General features: G+C 44.0%; 1 protein-coding gene across 1 annotated transcript in view; it reads left to right on the top strand.

The window, feature by feature from the left end:
- Window positions 1-577: 577 nt before the first annotated feature.
- Window positions 578-16,477, top strand: part of LOC129709165 (sodium- and chloride-dependent GABA transporter 1-like) — a 56,186-nt gene continuing 40,286 nt past the window's right edge. The window contains 2 exon segments of the mRNA XM_055655322.1: window positions 578-907; window positions 13,418-13,552. Of these exon segments, the coding sequence (XP_055511297.1) occupies window positions 664-907; window positions 13,418-13,552 (379 nt within the window). The 5' untranslated portion in view covers window positions 578-663.

Below are 16,477 nucleotides of genomic sequence, written 5' to 3'. Positions count from 1 at the left end.
AATCAACTGCCACCCCACCAGCCGTGAGTGAGCTGCCAGCAGATCAGGTTTGAGGGACTGAGCTGCCACCCCAAGAACCCATACCAGCGCTCCAGAAAGCCCCCCCCCCCATTGACCACCAATATTGCAATTGGTGGAGGTGGAATATTGCGTCGGGGGACCAGCCCTCCTGTGTGAACATGGGGCCCAACGGATCCCACTTAGTCTAGTATATATATATATATATATATTATGCACACATATCTGAAGGTCTCGACCCAGAAATGTCACCCATTCCTTCCCTCCAGAGATGCTGCCTGTCCTGCTGAGTTACTCCAGCTTTTTGTGTCTATCTTCAGTTTAAACCAAAGGATCTAGTATATTTGGTTTAAACCAGCATCTGCAGTTCCTTCCTACACATATGTATGTGTTCTTCAGGTCCTTTCTTCAGGAGGGGGGGGGGGACTCGGTCAAAACCCTCGCGGCAAGGTCCGCGTTATATAAAATAGCGTTACATAAACCCGGGGAATGTGAAGGTCCATGTATGGATCATGGGCGGAGGGTGTGCATTGGATACGGGTCGGCGACGAGGGAGGAGCTCGGGGAAGGTAGCGATGAATAAGAGGCAGCGAGCCCGCCGCCGCTGGAGGTTGCAGGGCAGCGCTTATACAACGAGCTACACACATGGGTGTCGGGGCTCAGACCGCGCAGGACGGGCTGCTGTCGCCGTCCGCTGCCCAGGAGCAGAAAGCAAGAGTGGAGAGCGAGTGGGGAGCCGAGGCTCCGGGCAAGGAGGTCGGATCCGGCCAGCTGCGGGTCAGGGAGACATGGAGTCGCCGGCTGGAGTTCACCTTGGCCTGTGTCGGCTACGCGGTGGGACTGGGCAACGTGTGGAGGTTCCCCTATCTGTGTTATCGAAGCGGCGGAGGTAAGTGGGGGCTGGGGCTGAGGCTGCCACTTAACCACAGAGTGAAGGCAGGAACAAACCGGCCATGGAGTGTAGTCCACTGTAGACTAGACTGCTCTCTATGTTCTACAATTCTAGCCTCGTGGTTGTCTTTTAGTTTCATACATTTTTTTTGCACAGTTTCTTTCCATCGTCTCGCAGAATTTACGTTTTGGTGTTTGTACTAATTGGAGATGTATTTGGGTGCTGTATAAACAGTTTGACTTGATTAGAGTCATACAGTGTGGAAACAGGCTCTTTGGCCCATATCCCTCTATATCTCCAAACCTATCCATGTTGGATTATACTTGTATATCTGATCTGTTTCGAAGGCATTTCGAAACAGATCAGCGTTTTGAGATGGGCATTTATCACAGATGGGAGAAACATTTGGAAAAATCAAAGATTTGGTCTCCATTTATCGACTTATTACAAACATGTGGTGCAACACAACCTTAGAAATTAATTGTGTCATAACCAGGTGAAGACTGGGTAAAGATACGAAGGAGGCATATCCCTTTCAATTTCTCTCTTTTTTTTCCATTTCTCTTTCTCCTCTATTCTTTCTCTTTCTGCTTATTTCACATCACTTTCTTTCCTTTTTCGAGCTATATAATATTCTCTATCTCTATTTCTTGCTTTTCTTACTTTTTTTTCTATTATTAAATTTAAAATAAGAAGTTGTACATGAAATGTAATATGTTATTTATCTTATATTATAGTACATCACTTCTAATAAAAATATTTAATACATTTTTTTTTAAAAAGAAGGCATTTGAAACAAAGCTTTTTTGCTATACCTTAGTACAGGTGATAATAAAAAGCTAAAACATTATCTTACAAAATTTACATTTAAATCTTTGTCTTGTTTAAGTAAGATTTTCATCCTGCATGTATCTTGTGGCAAATAACAAACTTGATGTTCCAAAGCATTCCTTCATACCTAGTGTGAGGATATCTCTCCTACTTAAAGCCTGATGCACTACAATGCTGAGAACTATATTCTGCACTCTTATCTTTCCCCTTTCTCTTTAGACTTTGGAGAAACAGCACTGAAACAGGCCCTTTGGCCACTGAATCCATGCCTACCAGCGATCATCCCGTACATTAGCAATATCCTATACACCATTCTGCCTTAGGGAGAAAGTACAAACTCTTCAGACAGCACCTGTAGTCAGGGTGTGTCGCTGTGAGGCAGCTACTCTACTGCTGTATATGAAGGAAGTACAGATGCAGGTTTAAACTGAAGATAGACACAAAAAGCTGGAGTAACTCAGCAGGTCAGGCAGCAGCTCTGGAGAAAAGGAATAGATGATGTTTTGGGTTGAGACTAATCTCTACCATGCTGCCCTTTGCTCTATCTATATTGAGTTTAACTTGACTGTATTTGTGTATAGTATATCTGATCTATTTGGATAGTGTGCAAAACAAAGGAAGACTTGATAATAATGACCCCAAACCCTTCAGATACTCCCAATATTTATTCTTGGAGATCGGTGTCAAATTTTGTTTGCTAATACTCTGAAAGGCCTTGAGTTGGTTTATTGGGGGAGAGACTAAACAAGAGATGTTTGTGTTTTGTGAGGGAGAGGGGAGGCTGGTGTGTGAGATATGCAGATAAGGCCATCTGGGTGCTAGATAAACAGCAGACTTTTTCATTGGATATTATGGGAAACAAAATCAATGGAAGCTAAAACAAAATGCTGGAAATATTTGCGTAGATAACACTCAATGTTAAATAACAATTGAGTGTGCAATAGAGGACATGTTTGGAACAGTGGGATAAGCAACTGAAACATTATTGAATGTCTGAAGAAGGGTCTCTATCTGAAATGTCACCTATTCCTTTTCACCAGAGATGCTGCCTGACCTGCTGAGTTACTCCAGCATTCTGTGTCTATCTTCTGAAACATTACTCTGATTTGGGACTTGTTAATACTTTTTGTGTGGGAAGGAGCTGCAGATGCTGGTTTAAACCAAAGATAGACACAAAAAGCTGGAGTAACTCAGTGGGTCAGACAACATCTCTGGTGCAAAGAAATAGGTGACCTTTTGGGTCAAAAATATTCTTGTTGTGGATTTCTAATGCAGACTGGAGAAGCTTAGTAAAACCCAGAATTAAAACTGAAAATGGACAAGGCCTGATGGTGTGATTACATTTGTTGTCGCCAGAGACGCTGGCAGGGAAAGGGAACTGAGGATTAGTTGTGCAATTATTGGTTGTGCAATTGTGCTGTCAGCACTTTTGACCACTGTTCCCAAGAATGTTGCTCCTTTGAGGAAAAGGGCAGTATTTTTCAAAGAGTATGAAGCTGCCTTTCTTTGGTGTTTGACAGCCTGCCAATGTAACTGCAGGCTTTTTTTTCTTTTTTTAAGTCACAAAGTGCTGGAATAACTCGGCTGGTACATACTATCTTGTTTAATAGCTTTTTTTGCCTTGAATGATGCCCACTTTCATAACACTCATAGAGTATGGAAAGTTCACGAGGTAAAATATACTGTGCATCCTACTTGTTGCATCTTTTGACTCCTGGATTCATGTGTTAGTTTGCAGCTGCCGGTTTAGCCTATTTGTTTATGATGCTTTGTGAACGCTACACTTGTTGAAATTGGAAAAATGTAATGGTCTGCATGTTTCTTAAACAGTTAAGGCAGCAGTCAGGATTTAGTTTTGAGATGCAGCATGGAAACGGGCCCTTCGGCCCACCGTGTCTATGCGACCACTGATCCCGTATACTAGCACGATCGTACAGGCTAGGGACAATTTTACAATTTTTTATAACTGAAGCCAAGTAACCTATGTAGAGCTATTAACAATAATGATCCAACAAGTTTATTAACATATAATAAAGTGACACCACTGTGACTACATCTCGACTAACAGCCAGTGTCTGGAAATGTTAGTAATAAATGGTGACTATATGGTAAAACCTGGACTGTATTATAGATCTGAGTGGTGTATAACATGCGTGTTAGTATTAGGTAGAGCAGATCTACATCTTTCCTCTTAAGAAAATAACGTAACTACGAATATATATGTGCAAGTAAAACTAATCAAGTTTAAATGGCGTCTCTAAGAATAGGCAGTTGTTTCATCACTGGAGCAGGTTAAGCATAGTCCCCGTATCTACGGGTAGGTTTGTAAATGTGACCCATATGCGTACGGTACAAGTTCGCATCTCCACCCTTCACTGGCAATAACTGTGAGACCGGGGGCTGTTGGAGCATCGGAGATCCGACAGACGGTTGAGGGGAGACTGGAGAGTGGGACACCAACCGTGGTGACGAGAAGGCAGGAGAAGTACTAATCTGTATCAACCCCAGAGATCTGAATACTGCGATCAAGCACCCGCGTTATCCAACGAACATATGTCCGCATGGGTTCGAATCCCACTTCTGACACCACGTAGAGCTATTAACAAATACTCCAAATAACGATCCACCAAGTTTATTAACATATAATAAAGTTACACCGCATGTTGACACCACTGTGACTACATCTCGACTAACAGCTAGTGTCTGGAAATGTTAGTAATAAATGGTGACTGTATGGTAAAACCCGGACTGGATTATAGATCCGAGTCGTGTGAAACATATGTGTGTTAGTGTTAGGTAGAGCAAATCTACAACCTACAAAGCTGTTTGTCTTTGGAGTGAATGAGGAATCTGGAGCACCTGAAGATAACTCATGCGGTCACAGAGAGAACACATAAAATCCGTACACACAACACCCGTAGCCAGGATCGAACCTGGGTCTCTGGCACTGTAAGGCAGCATCTCTACCAGTATACCATTGTGCTGTCCCTAAACTCCATTGCTGAGATCCCAGTGGCCTGAGGGAGAGTTTGTACGTTCTCTCTGTGACCGCGTGGCTTTTCTCTGGGTGCTCTGGTTTCATCCTACATTCCAAAGACGTGCAGGTTTGTAGGTTGTTCAAGAAGGAACTGCAGATGCAGAAAAATCAAAGGTAGACAAAATTGCTGGAGCAAAGGAAATAGGCAACGTTTCGGGCCGAAACCCGAATGCCCGAAACGTTGACCATTTCCTTTGCTCCATAGATGCTGCCGCACCCGCTGAATTTCTCCAGCAATTTTGTCTACCTCAGGTTTGTAGGTTAATTGGTTTTGGTAAAAATGGTCCCTGGTTTTTGTAGGATAGTCTAGTCTATGGGCTGATCGCTGTTGGGAGTGGATGTGGTAGTCCATAGTGTTTCCACCCTGTATCTCGATCTCTAATGTCTAAATTATGAGTCGTGCATATTTGCTGGTAGGACCATTGCTAGATAACAGCCTTGCATTCACTTTCCCATTTCACAACCATTGCCTCCTACAAGTACAGCAATGTTTATTTATCCATAGGCTCGTTTTAAAGAAAAATCTAGAGCTTCTTTCAACTTCAACGATTTAACCCGATCATCTTTGGGGGAACCCGTTAAACTCATGCTGGTTTGTTTTAAACATGGCCTTTGTCTACTTTTATTGTAATTGGTTGGAAAAATTAGTTGTGTTATTTCTTGCAGTACAGCTGCTACCTCTCTGTATCAGAGACCCAGGTTCGATCCCGACTACGGGTGCGGTCTGTGCAGAGTTTGTACATTCTGCCTATGACCGCGTGGACTTTCTCCCAGTGCTCGGGTTTCCTCGCACTCCAAAGACATGCAGGCTTGTAGGTTAATTGGCCTCAGTAAAATACCCCTCGTGTGTAGGGAGTGGATGTGACAGTGGGTGAACATGGAACTAATATATATCATGACCAGCACGGACTCAATGGGCTGAAGGGTCTGTTTCAATATCACTAAACTTTGAATGACTGTAAACGTGTCTTGAATTTTCCCATTCTATGAGCGTTCGTTGTTGATTACCGAGTTCACTTTCATCCCACCAAGTGGGAAAACAATGTCTTGGTTTAATGTTTTACCCAGTGTTGACCTTGGAAGCAATACTCCCTGAAGTGTCGGCCAAGTTAATATCTTGGGTCGGGCATTCCAGTGGAGTTGAGCCAATGTTGGCAACAGGTTTACCTGCATTTATAGCGAGATGACCAGAAAGTACTGGCTATTTGAATCAGTGGGAGTTTTATCCATGTTATGGTCATGCAGTGTGAAAAAGGCCCTTAAACCAAATTTGCCCATGTTGACCCACATGCCCCATTTACACTAGTCCCACCTGCCTGCATTTGGCCCATATCCCTCTAAACCTATCCTATCCATGTACCTGTCCAAATGTCTCTTAAATATAATGATAATACCTACCTGAACCTCCAGAAGCTTGTTCCATCCACCACCATTTTTTTAAAATTTTTTTTTTAAAGTTACCCCCTCCGCTTCCTATTAAATCTTTTCTCCCCTCACCTTAAACCTATGTCCTCTGGTTCTTCGATTTTCCCCTACTTTGGGTGAAAGACTGTTTACCTGATCTATTCCTCTCATGATCTTTTACACCTCTGTATGATCATCCATCTTTCTCATGTGCTCCAAGGAATAAAGTCCTTGCCTGCTCAACCTCTCCCTGTAGCTCTGCCTCTTGAGTCCTGGCAATATTCTGATAAATCTTCTCTGAACCATTTCATTTACCCAATCAATTCCTCTCCTGATCTTGTACACCTTTATCAGATCAGCCCTCACCAAAGTGGCTAGAGTAATTTAATTTGCTGGTTTGTCTTTGGTCTGTGTTTCCTCCAGCCTCACTTGAGCTTTTAGCTGACTGTAATTGTCAACAAATCGTTAGAAGTGGTATCTTCAGTGCAAGCATTGTTTCTGTACAACAGATTGTTCATAAGCCACAAAGCATTAATTAAGTGGCTTGCTCAATGTTCAATTGAGCACGACAAATGTCTACTTTCTTACCGCACTAATGATTTGCTGGCAATGCTTTGCCAAGCTGACATGTCTGATGTAGAAACAAACTTGACTTGCTCAAAAAAAAAAGATGCAAAATGCTGGAGTAACTCGGCAGGTCAGGCAGCATCCCTGGAGAATAGGGGTGGGTGACGTTTATGTGTCATCAGGCTCGCAGAAGCAGTGGATTGAGTGGGTCCCGACCCGAAACGTAACCTATCTGCTTTTCGTTCTCTCTCTGTGTGACCACATGGGTTTTCTCTGCGAGCTCCACTTCCCTCCCACATTTCAAAGAAGTGCAAATTTGTAGGTCAATTGGTTTCTGTAAATTGTTCCTAGTGTGCAGGTTAGAACTAGTGTATGGGGCGATCGATGGTTGGCACGGACACAGTGGGCCGAAGGGCCTGACATCACTCTGTATCTCTAAAGCTAAAACTATGTCAGACTTTGAATGAGTGGTAATGTAAAGGCGGTGTTCCTCAACAGTATTCCTGGTTTAGGAGCAATATGGAAGAATTGCTGAAAGGGTAGGATGTAACAATTTTTTTTAAAGTTAATTATTACCCTGCAGCCAGAGGCATCAATTGTACGATCCTGCAGCTAAGGTTTGGTGCTTGAAGTTAGTTCAGTTAAGTTTCCATTTTCTCAATGTCTGTGCTATTGATGCATCTGAGGTCAGTTTGGTTTTGTACATCAGATGGTTATTGCAACATTGCTACAAATAACGTAATAATTCTATCACACAACTAACAGAGAGCAGCACAGTGGTAGAGTTGCTGCCTTACAGCACAAGAGACCCGGGTTCAATCCTGACCATGGGTGTTGTCTGTACAGAGTTTGTACGTTCTCCCTTGTGGGTTTTCTCCGGCTGCTCCGGTTTTCTCCCACACTCCAAAGACTTGCAGATTTGTAGGTTAATTAACTTCAATACAAAGTTCAAACGGTTCCCAGGGTGTAGAATAGTGTTAGTGTTTGGGGATCGCTGGTTGGCACGGACTCGGGCCTAAGGGCCTGTTTCTGCTAAAAAACGGAACTCTCTAAACTAATAAACCTAAACCCATTTCAAAATTTCAGGAAGCGGTAGGATGAAAAAGTTAAATTGAAACCATGCTGAATACTCGTGCACTCGAGCTTTTACCCAGAACGAAACACAATGAGTTTTTTGTGTCACTTCCTGTGACTGCATCATATTGCCTCATACATTGGAAGTTCACATCAAGAGTGCAGTTGGAATGCTGATTCATCACGAGTTGGCAAAAAGATTGTATTTGCAAAGTAATCTGCAAGAAGTTGGCATGGAGCTAAATATCATTTTAGGCCCATAGGAATTACAGTTTACGTTGGTAGCAGCAAGATGACAATGACTCGGCAAGTGGGCACAACACCTGCTTAAGTTTAGTTCACAGATACAGCATGGAAACAGTCCCTTCGGCACACCGAGTCCATACTGACCATCGATCACCCATTCACATTAGTTCTATATTATCCCACTTTTTCATCTGCTTCCGACACACGGAGGCAATTTACAGAGGCCAATTAATCCACAAACCCGCACGTCTTTGGGGTGACGTAGGCACAAATGGAGGTAGTTTGGTGAATAAGTTTGTTCGAGCTCTGGAACCCATTGCCAGGGATGGCGGTGGAGACAGACATGATAGTGGTGTTTAAGGGGCTTCTATATAGGCACACTGAAGTGCAGGGAAAAGAGGGATATGAATCATGTGCAGGCAGATGAGATCAGTTTAACTTGGCATCATGTTTGGCACAAGGATTGTGGGCTGAAGGGCCTGTACCTGTGCTGTATTGTTCTATGAAACAGTCGCAGGGAGAATGTGCTGGCTCCACACACAGATAGCACCAGAGGTGTTGTGTTGTTGGGGGGGGGGGTTGCTACAGCTCCAGTGACCCGGGTTCAATCTTGACCTCGGGTGCTGTTTCTACCTTCTCCCTGCAACCGCAACCGTGTCCATCTACGGATGCTCTGGCTTCCTCCCATATTCCAAAGACACGCAGACTTGTGGCTTAATTGGCTTTAATGTAAATTGTCCCTAGTGTGTAGGATAGTGTAAGGAGCGATTGCTGTTCAGCGTGGACTCAGTGGGCTGAGGGGCCTGTTCTCATGCCGTATCTCTAAAATCAAAAAGTCCTCTAGAAACAAGTTTAAGATGGATGGCTACAGAACCTGTGAACAATTGGAGCTGGCTGGTCACACTGCTTATTGGCGACTTTACCAATTACCATCAGAAGCTCAATGGGTCAGTGGTTTCCCCTTCAATGCAGAATGTAATGGTGCCAAACTTAAAGCAGCATGAAGGATCCCCTGGCAACACATCGACTCTAAAGTCTGAAATGTTGACTGGGCACGGTGGCGCAGCGGTAGAGTTGCGGCCTTGCATTGCTGGAGACCCGGTGGACTCTGTACGTCTGGAGTGTGTGAGGAAACTACAGCACCTGGGGGGGAACCCACGCGGTCACGGAGAGAACGTACAGGCAGCACCTGCAGTCGGGATGAAATCGGGGTCTCTTGTGGTGTAAAAGCCCTGTCCCACTGTACGAGTTCATTCAAGAGTTCTCCCGAGTTTGCCCTGATTCGAACTCGGAGATTTACGGTAATGGCCACTCGTAAGTACTCGGGGCTCTCGTGGACATTTTTCAATATGTCTTCCCGAGCTTACCGCGATTCCCGAGTACCTGCCGTTAGTGTTACGAGCCGCTAGGAGACATCCCCGAGCTCCGACGTATCCGCTACATTCATTCTACGTGCTTACCACGAGTTTTTTTTTTTTTTTTTTTTTTTTTTTTTTTAAAAACCCGGGGGAGCTCTTGAATGAACTCTTACAGTGGGACAGGGCTTTTAGGCAGTAACTCTATGCTATGCCATTGTGCCACCCCTGCTCCTGATTATTGTAACTTGTGCTGAGCTAAAGTGAGAAGCTTTGTTTTGCATGCTCTCCAAAAATTAGATATACTATACATAAATACACCAGGGTCGATCTTGAGTACAAAGGGGAAGATACTGAGTGCAGGATATCGTTCTTGGCATTATAGTGCACCAGTTGCATAGATAAAGTCTAATATCCACAATGAGGTAGAGGTGAATTGGACAGTATCCTAGCTAGTGGAAGGACTATCCAGAACTCTGATAATAAAGGGGAAGAAGTTGTTCCTGTCACTTGTTGTACGCGCTTTCAAACTTCTGTATTTGTTGCTGGATGAGAGCAGGGAGAAGAAGCAATGACTGTAGTGGGACAAGTCTTTGATTACGTTGGCTGCTTTTCTGATGCCGTGTGAAGTGTAGATGGAGTCAATGGTGGGAAGCTGGGTCCATGTGATGGTTGGACTACATCTACAACTCTGTAATTTCTCGCGATCTTGGGCAGAGCTACTCTGAAGTTATGAAGCAACCCCACAATATGCTTTCTACCGTGTGTCTGCAGAAGTTTGTAAGAGTCGCTGGAGACATGGGGAATTTCCTCAGGAAGTGTTCTATTGACTGTGCCATCAACGTGGTTGGTCTGCGACAGATTATTAGTCTTATTAACACCAAGGAACTTTAAGTTCCCGACCATTTCCACTTTGGCACCATTGATGCTGATTGGGGCATGTACTCCACCACGCTTCCAGAAGTCAATAACTAGCACTTTTGTCTTGTTGACATTGAGGGAGAGGTTATTGTCCAGACACCGTGGTATTAGGTTCACCATCTCCTTCCTGTTCCACGAGCAATTGCTTAAACAAATTACAAGATGAGTATGCAAGCTAATTGTGGGTTTGAGTATTTCTCCCATTTCTCCTTTTTGTTTCTGACTGAGAATCTCAAAACCCTGCAGATGCTGGAAATCTGAAATAAAAATAGGAAATGTTGGAGACAGTCAGCAGGTTGGGCAGCGTCTGTTGGGAAAGAAAACCGGTCAATGTTTTGGGTCCGAGACCTATCAGAACTGGAAATATTTTTGTGTTTGGATAGTGGGCTTGCGTAGAACTAGTGTGAATGGGTGACCAATGGTTGGTGAAGGCTCGATGGTACGGGTGGAGCAGTGGTAGAGTTGCTACCTTTATGGCACCAGCGATCCAGGTTTGATCCTGGCCTCTGGTGTTGTCGGGACGGAGTTTGCACGTTCTCCCTGTGACCGCGTGGGGTTTCTCCAGGATCCTCCCACACAACAATGACCATCTCATTGCAGGCCCTCTGGAATATCTTTAATTGGACTTTATCTTGAACTAAACGTTATTCCCTTTATACTGTATCTGCACACTGTGGATAGTTTGATTGTAATTATGTACAGTCTTTCCACTGACTGGATAGCAGGCAACAAAAAAGCTTTTCACTGTAACCAATGTCAACAATTCACACACGTGACAATAATGAACTAAACCAGAGTTTGAGACTATATTGTTTCAAGCTGCACACTGCTGAGCAGGAAGATATTTGTTTGTGGGCCGTCCTGAATAGGAAGGTGGGCAAGCAGTCTGCCTGGATACAAAGATTGAAAGAGGGAAGGCAGACCTGTGTGTTGCCAGATCATGCAAGCTAGTCCTATGTCTTCTGAAGATGGACACAAAATGCTGGAGTAGCTCAGCTTCTCTGGAGAGAAGGAATGGGTGACATTTCGGGTCAAGACATGCTACGTCTTCTGATGTTGCCAAAGAACAAGTGCAATATCCTCAAACATCAAGTGGTAATGTTTGTGGTTTCACTTCCCTCGGGTGCTGCCTAGCTGACGATAATGGGAGTCTTCTGTTTTAAGTGTAATGGGAAGCAATTGAAAGGGGAATGAGTAATTGGTGGCAGTAGTCTATAATCCACCAAGGGTTGCACCACTATGAGACATTATAGATTAAGACATTATGTGAACTGGGTTTGATAGAATTGTGGGTGCTTTTAATTTTCATTTAGACTGAACAAATCAAATTGGCAGTAGCCTTGACTAATTTAGTTTCGAGATACAGCGTGGAAACAGGCTCTTCGGCCCACTGAGTCTGTGACGACCAGTGATCCCCTTACATTAGCACCATGCTACACACTAGGGAAAATGTACAATTATACCAAACCAATTAACCTGCATGTTTTTAGAGTGTGGGAGGAAACTACACGGTCACAGAGAAAACGTACAAACGCTGTACCGACAGCACCTGTAATCGGGATCGAACTCTGGTCTATGGCGCTGTGAGGCAACAACTCTACCACTGTGCCACCCCAACCTTGGGGAAATGTCTTGGAACAATACGTTCTGGACTGAACCAATAAACAGGCTGTTTTAGACGTGGCAGGTGGGGAAGACACTATACCGGTATAAGGAGTAATTTGGCTTTGCATCATGGTGTTTTGCAATTCCATTCTCTAGGGAGCTGGAGGCTGAATCACTGAAAGTTTTCAAGGCAAGTACTTACTTGTGGTAAACATCTCAGGACAGTAGAACCTGAGGGCAAGGCAAGGCTCAAACTTATTTGACCTTCTCCCAGCCCTACATTGTCCCAATGTAGTTGCATTCTCCCAATGTACATTGGACAACATGCAGACATTGAGCCTCTGGTTAATCTGTTGTTTACCCTTCCATCTACGGGGGCGGGGGGGTCTCTTTTCTGTAAAGCAGCAAATAACAAAATTGAATTCGAAAGGACTTTTGGACTGTTGGAGATACAGAGAGCGTGGAGGGGGAGTTGAAGTGCTGAGCCACCGGAGGTCAGCTTGGTTATTGCGGACCGAGCAGTTCGAGCCCTGGTTAATCGCTGTTTACTCCCTACCAAGTCTGTAAAGCAAATTGCTGACCATACGATGGAAACAGGCCCTTCGGCCCCCATACATACGACCACCAGGGACACAGGGACACATTTTTTTTTGATTTTTTTTTTAACTGAAGCCAATTAACCTACAGACCTGAACTTAGACACAAATTTCTAGAGTAACTTGATGGGTCAGGCAGCATCTCTGGAGAAAAAGGATGGGTGATGTCTCTGGTCGGGACCCATCCTTTTTCTCCAGAGGTGCCGCCTGACCCGCTGAGTTTTTCCAGCATTTTGTGTCTATCTTCAGTATAAACCAGCATCTGCAGTTTCTTTCTACACAATTCTACAGAGCTATAGTGGCTCTGAACCGGCCCTGCTGAGTGCTCCCCATCCTCCCCCTGGACTGTCTCCCACGGATGGCCACGTCACACAGCTTATTTATTTTTTTATATCGGTTGGAAGCTGCATACTAAATCTCGTTGCACTGATGTGCAATGACAATAAAATTTATAATTATTATTATTAACCTACAAACCTGTACATCTTTGGAATGTGGGAGGAAACCAGAGCACCCGGTGAAAACCAGCACGGTCACAGGGAGAACGTACAAAGTCCACACAGACGGCATCCTTAGTCAGGATCTAACCTGAGCCTCTGGTTTTGAGGTAGCAACTCTACCGTTGTTCCACTGTGCCTGTGAGCACAGCAGATCAGGCAGCATGTGTGGAGGGGGTGGATAGGTGATGTTTCATGTCGGGACCCTTCCTTATTGCTTTCTTACAGCCATCAGGCTATTAAACTCTACAACCTCGTATAGGCTCTGAACTACAATAGATTATTATTATTATTATTGTTCTGTATGTGTGTGTGTGTGTTTAAGTATGTATATATTCTTTATCGCTTACCCTAACTCTCTTGGTCTCTGGCAGGTGCCTTCATTATCCCATACCTGGTCATGGTCTTGTTGTGTGGGATCCCGCTGCTTCTCATGGAATACACCATCGGACAGTACACGAGCTTGGGGCCTGTCCACGCCTTGGCTAGAATCTGCCCTCTCCTCAAAGGTTGGTTGATTATCACAATTACAGTGTATTAGATCTTCTTTATTGGACCTCAACCGCAAGAGGACTAACCATTTAAATACAAACCTCGGCTCGGCCTGTGTTATTTATAGAGTTCAGCACACTCAGCTCTCTGAATTTGATGAAGTATTGTATATTTTGAAGCCTTTGACAACACAAAACTTTCCCCATTTGTTTACCCATTAAACTAGTCTAAACTGTTTCCAGACAGCTGATATCTGACTAGCAAATCTCCCAAGAGTCATGACTCGGTCAGATCAGCATTAACTATTTCCAAAAGCTTGCTCTTGCAGTCAATTTCATTGCCATTAAACTTCCTGAACCATCATTGGTACTTTGAGGCTGGAACTAGGAAGAGACCTGTTACTTTGTATCTGCCACAGAAGGTGATTTGTATCGAATCGGCCCAAATGGATGAGATCTCGCAGTCACTGTTGACTTCATTCATAGGGGGAGGGGTGTACACTGACTGAGTTCTTTGCCAAGAGAAACATTCGGAACCAATGACTTTGGAGGCTTGAGTCTTGGGTTTAAAATGGAAGGATCTGAAATGTTTAGCCAAGCCTTAATGACACTCCATGTAATACTGTTTTTGCAGAATAATCTACAATCATTTACAAAATCCTATAGATTTAAAAAAAACAACAAGAAAATGCTCCAGTTTTGAAATTTCTCATCTATGTTCTCTCCCTAGCATTAGAAGAAGTGAACATTGATAACTTGGCCGTCACTAAACATAAAATACATTGCCCTGTAGTCTAACAGCTTGTGCATGGACTCTTTCTCCTACCCACCACCCCACCACCCCACCAGTGCAGAGTCTTTGGAATCCATGTCATGTCGGCCATCTTGGAAACAATGGAACTGGATTGAAGGCAGGAAATCCTGACATCCTGAGGGGTCGGCCAAGAGAAGGGAGACTAATTTAAAAGGCTATAGAATTGTGTTCCAATTGTAACCATGTTCTTGTCTGGAACGGTGACAATGCAAGACCAAACAATATGATAGCATGCGTTTCTCCATGTGTAACCTGTTACATTACCACCATCGTTATGAAGTGTATGGTGATGGAGATGGCTACTGTTCTATTGCTGGGAAATGTTCTGTTTCCACTTCCACTTGTAGATACTCCAATAAATGTAGGTTGCCAGCAGTAAAAATAAAAAAAATAAAATTAAATAACCACCATAGAAGAAATTATAGAAGACAGTCTGGAGTCTCAGCATTTGAAATTGGCCCTCATTTAGAAAATATTACCCATAAAGAGTGACACAGTGGCAGAACAGCAGAGTGGCTGCCTTACAGCGCCAGAGACCCAGGTACAATCCTGACTACAGGTGTTTGTACATTCTCCCCGTGGGTTTTATCAGCTTGTTCGGGTTTCCTCCCACACTCAAGGTGCGCAGGTTAATTTGCTTCAGTTAATTGTCCCTAGTGTGTAGGATATTGCTAGTGTAAGGGGTGATTGCTGGTCAGTGCAGAGTGGGTGGGCTGAAGGGCCCATTTCTGTACTGTATCTCGAGTCTAAGGTGGATCCAGTCGAGGGAAACAACATTTGAAGTTGTGTTGCACCTTTTGGCCTGCTAATGACAAGCCAGTCATCATTGCTTTAACTTGTTCCAACTTGCAATGATTCCCAGGAGAACACCACATCTGACAATATTTAATGGTCTGGTTATGTCCCATGCTGTAGGAGGGAGAGCAGTTTAACTTGAGTTCTGCTATTTGAGGCTGAACACCTGCCTCTCAAGAGGGGAGGAGAGAATTGAAGGCATGGACATTGCTTGGCAAATTATCGTCTCTGTTTATTTTAAAAATCTAACTTGATGAACAGACCAAGTAGGACAATAATTAACTAGTGAGTATAAGCCGTGCTTCTAGACTGAAATGCTAGTGCCCATGTAAACTTACAAGAGTGCTGGATATAGTTTTTTAGTTGTAGGAGCAGAATTGGGCCATTCGGCTCATCAAGTCCACTCTGCCATTCAATCATTGATGATCTATCTTTCCCTCTCAACCCCATTCTCCTGCATCCTCCCCATGATACGGCATTAATCAAAAATCTATTCATCTCCGCCTTTAAAAAAAAATCCATTGACTCTGCCTCCACAGCCTTCTGTGACAATGAATTCCACAGATTCACCACCTTCTGACTAAAGAAATCTCTCCTCGTCTCCTTTCCAAAGGAACGTGCTTTCATTCTGATGCTATGGCCTCTGATCCTAGTCTCTCCCACCAATGGAAACATCCTCTCCACATCCACTCTATCCAGGCCTTTCACTATTCGGTAAATTTCAATGAGGTCCCTTCACACTGTTCTAAACTCCCGTGATGCCAGGCCTAGTGCTCATATGTTGACACCATCATCCCTGGGGTCATTCTCGTAAACCTCCGCTGGACCCTCTCCACCGCCAGCACATCCTTCAAGAACCTGCAAAATGCACAAGAAGTGGAAGCAGGATGGACCCTTCATTGTGTGTAGGAAAAAAAACTACAGATGCTGATTTAAACTGAAGTTACACACAAGTAGCAGGAGTAAGTCAGTGGTTCAGGAGATGCCGCCTGAGCTGCTGAGTAACTCCAGCTTTCTGTGTCTATCTTTGGTCCCTTCATTAGTTGGTAGTTGCCCGGCCCCTTGATGGGATCATGTGTGATCCTGTCCATCGGTGCCACATAACCCTGTACCTGCTCCGTCTCCTTTTCCACCACTGTCTACAGTTTCATGAAACAAACATACCAGCCAGATACTGAGGAGACACAATCCTTCTCTAGAGCCTGTTTCAGCTTGGATACAACTGAAGCGTTTGTGTCTGGTTTCATTTGTAAATGTCCAAGGTGTAGCTGAGAGGCGATTAATGTAATCTTTTAATTATCTACTTTGAAAAGGCTTTTACCTTAAACTGCTCA

The sequence above is a fragment of the Leucoraja erinacea genome, chromosome 25 (genome assembly GCF_028641065.1).
Source record: "Leucoraja erinacea ecotype New England chromosome 25, Leri_hhj_1, whole genome shotgun sequence".
Classification (NCBI taxonomy): Eukaryota; Metazoa; Chordata; class Chondrichthyes; order Rajiformes; family Rajidae; genus Leucoraja; species Leucoraja erinaceus.
This window is presented reverse-complemented; position numbering and strand designations above follow the sequence as displayed.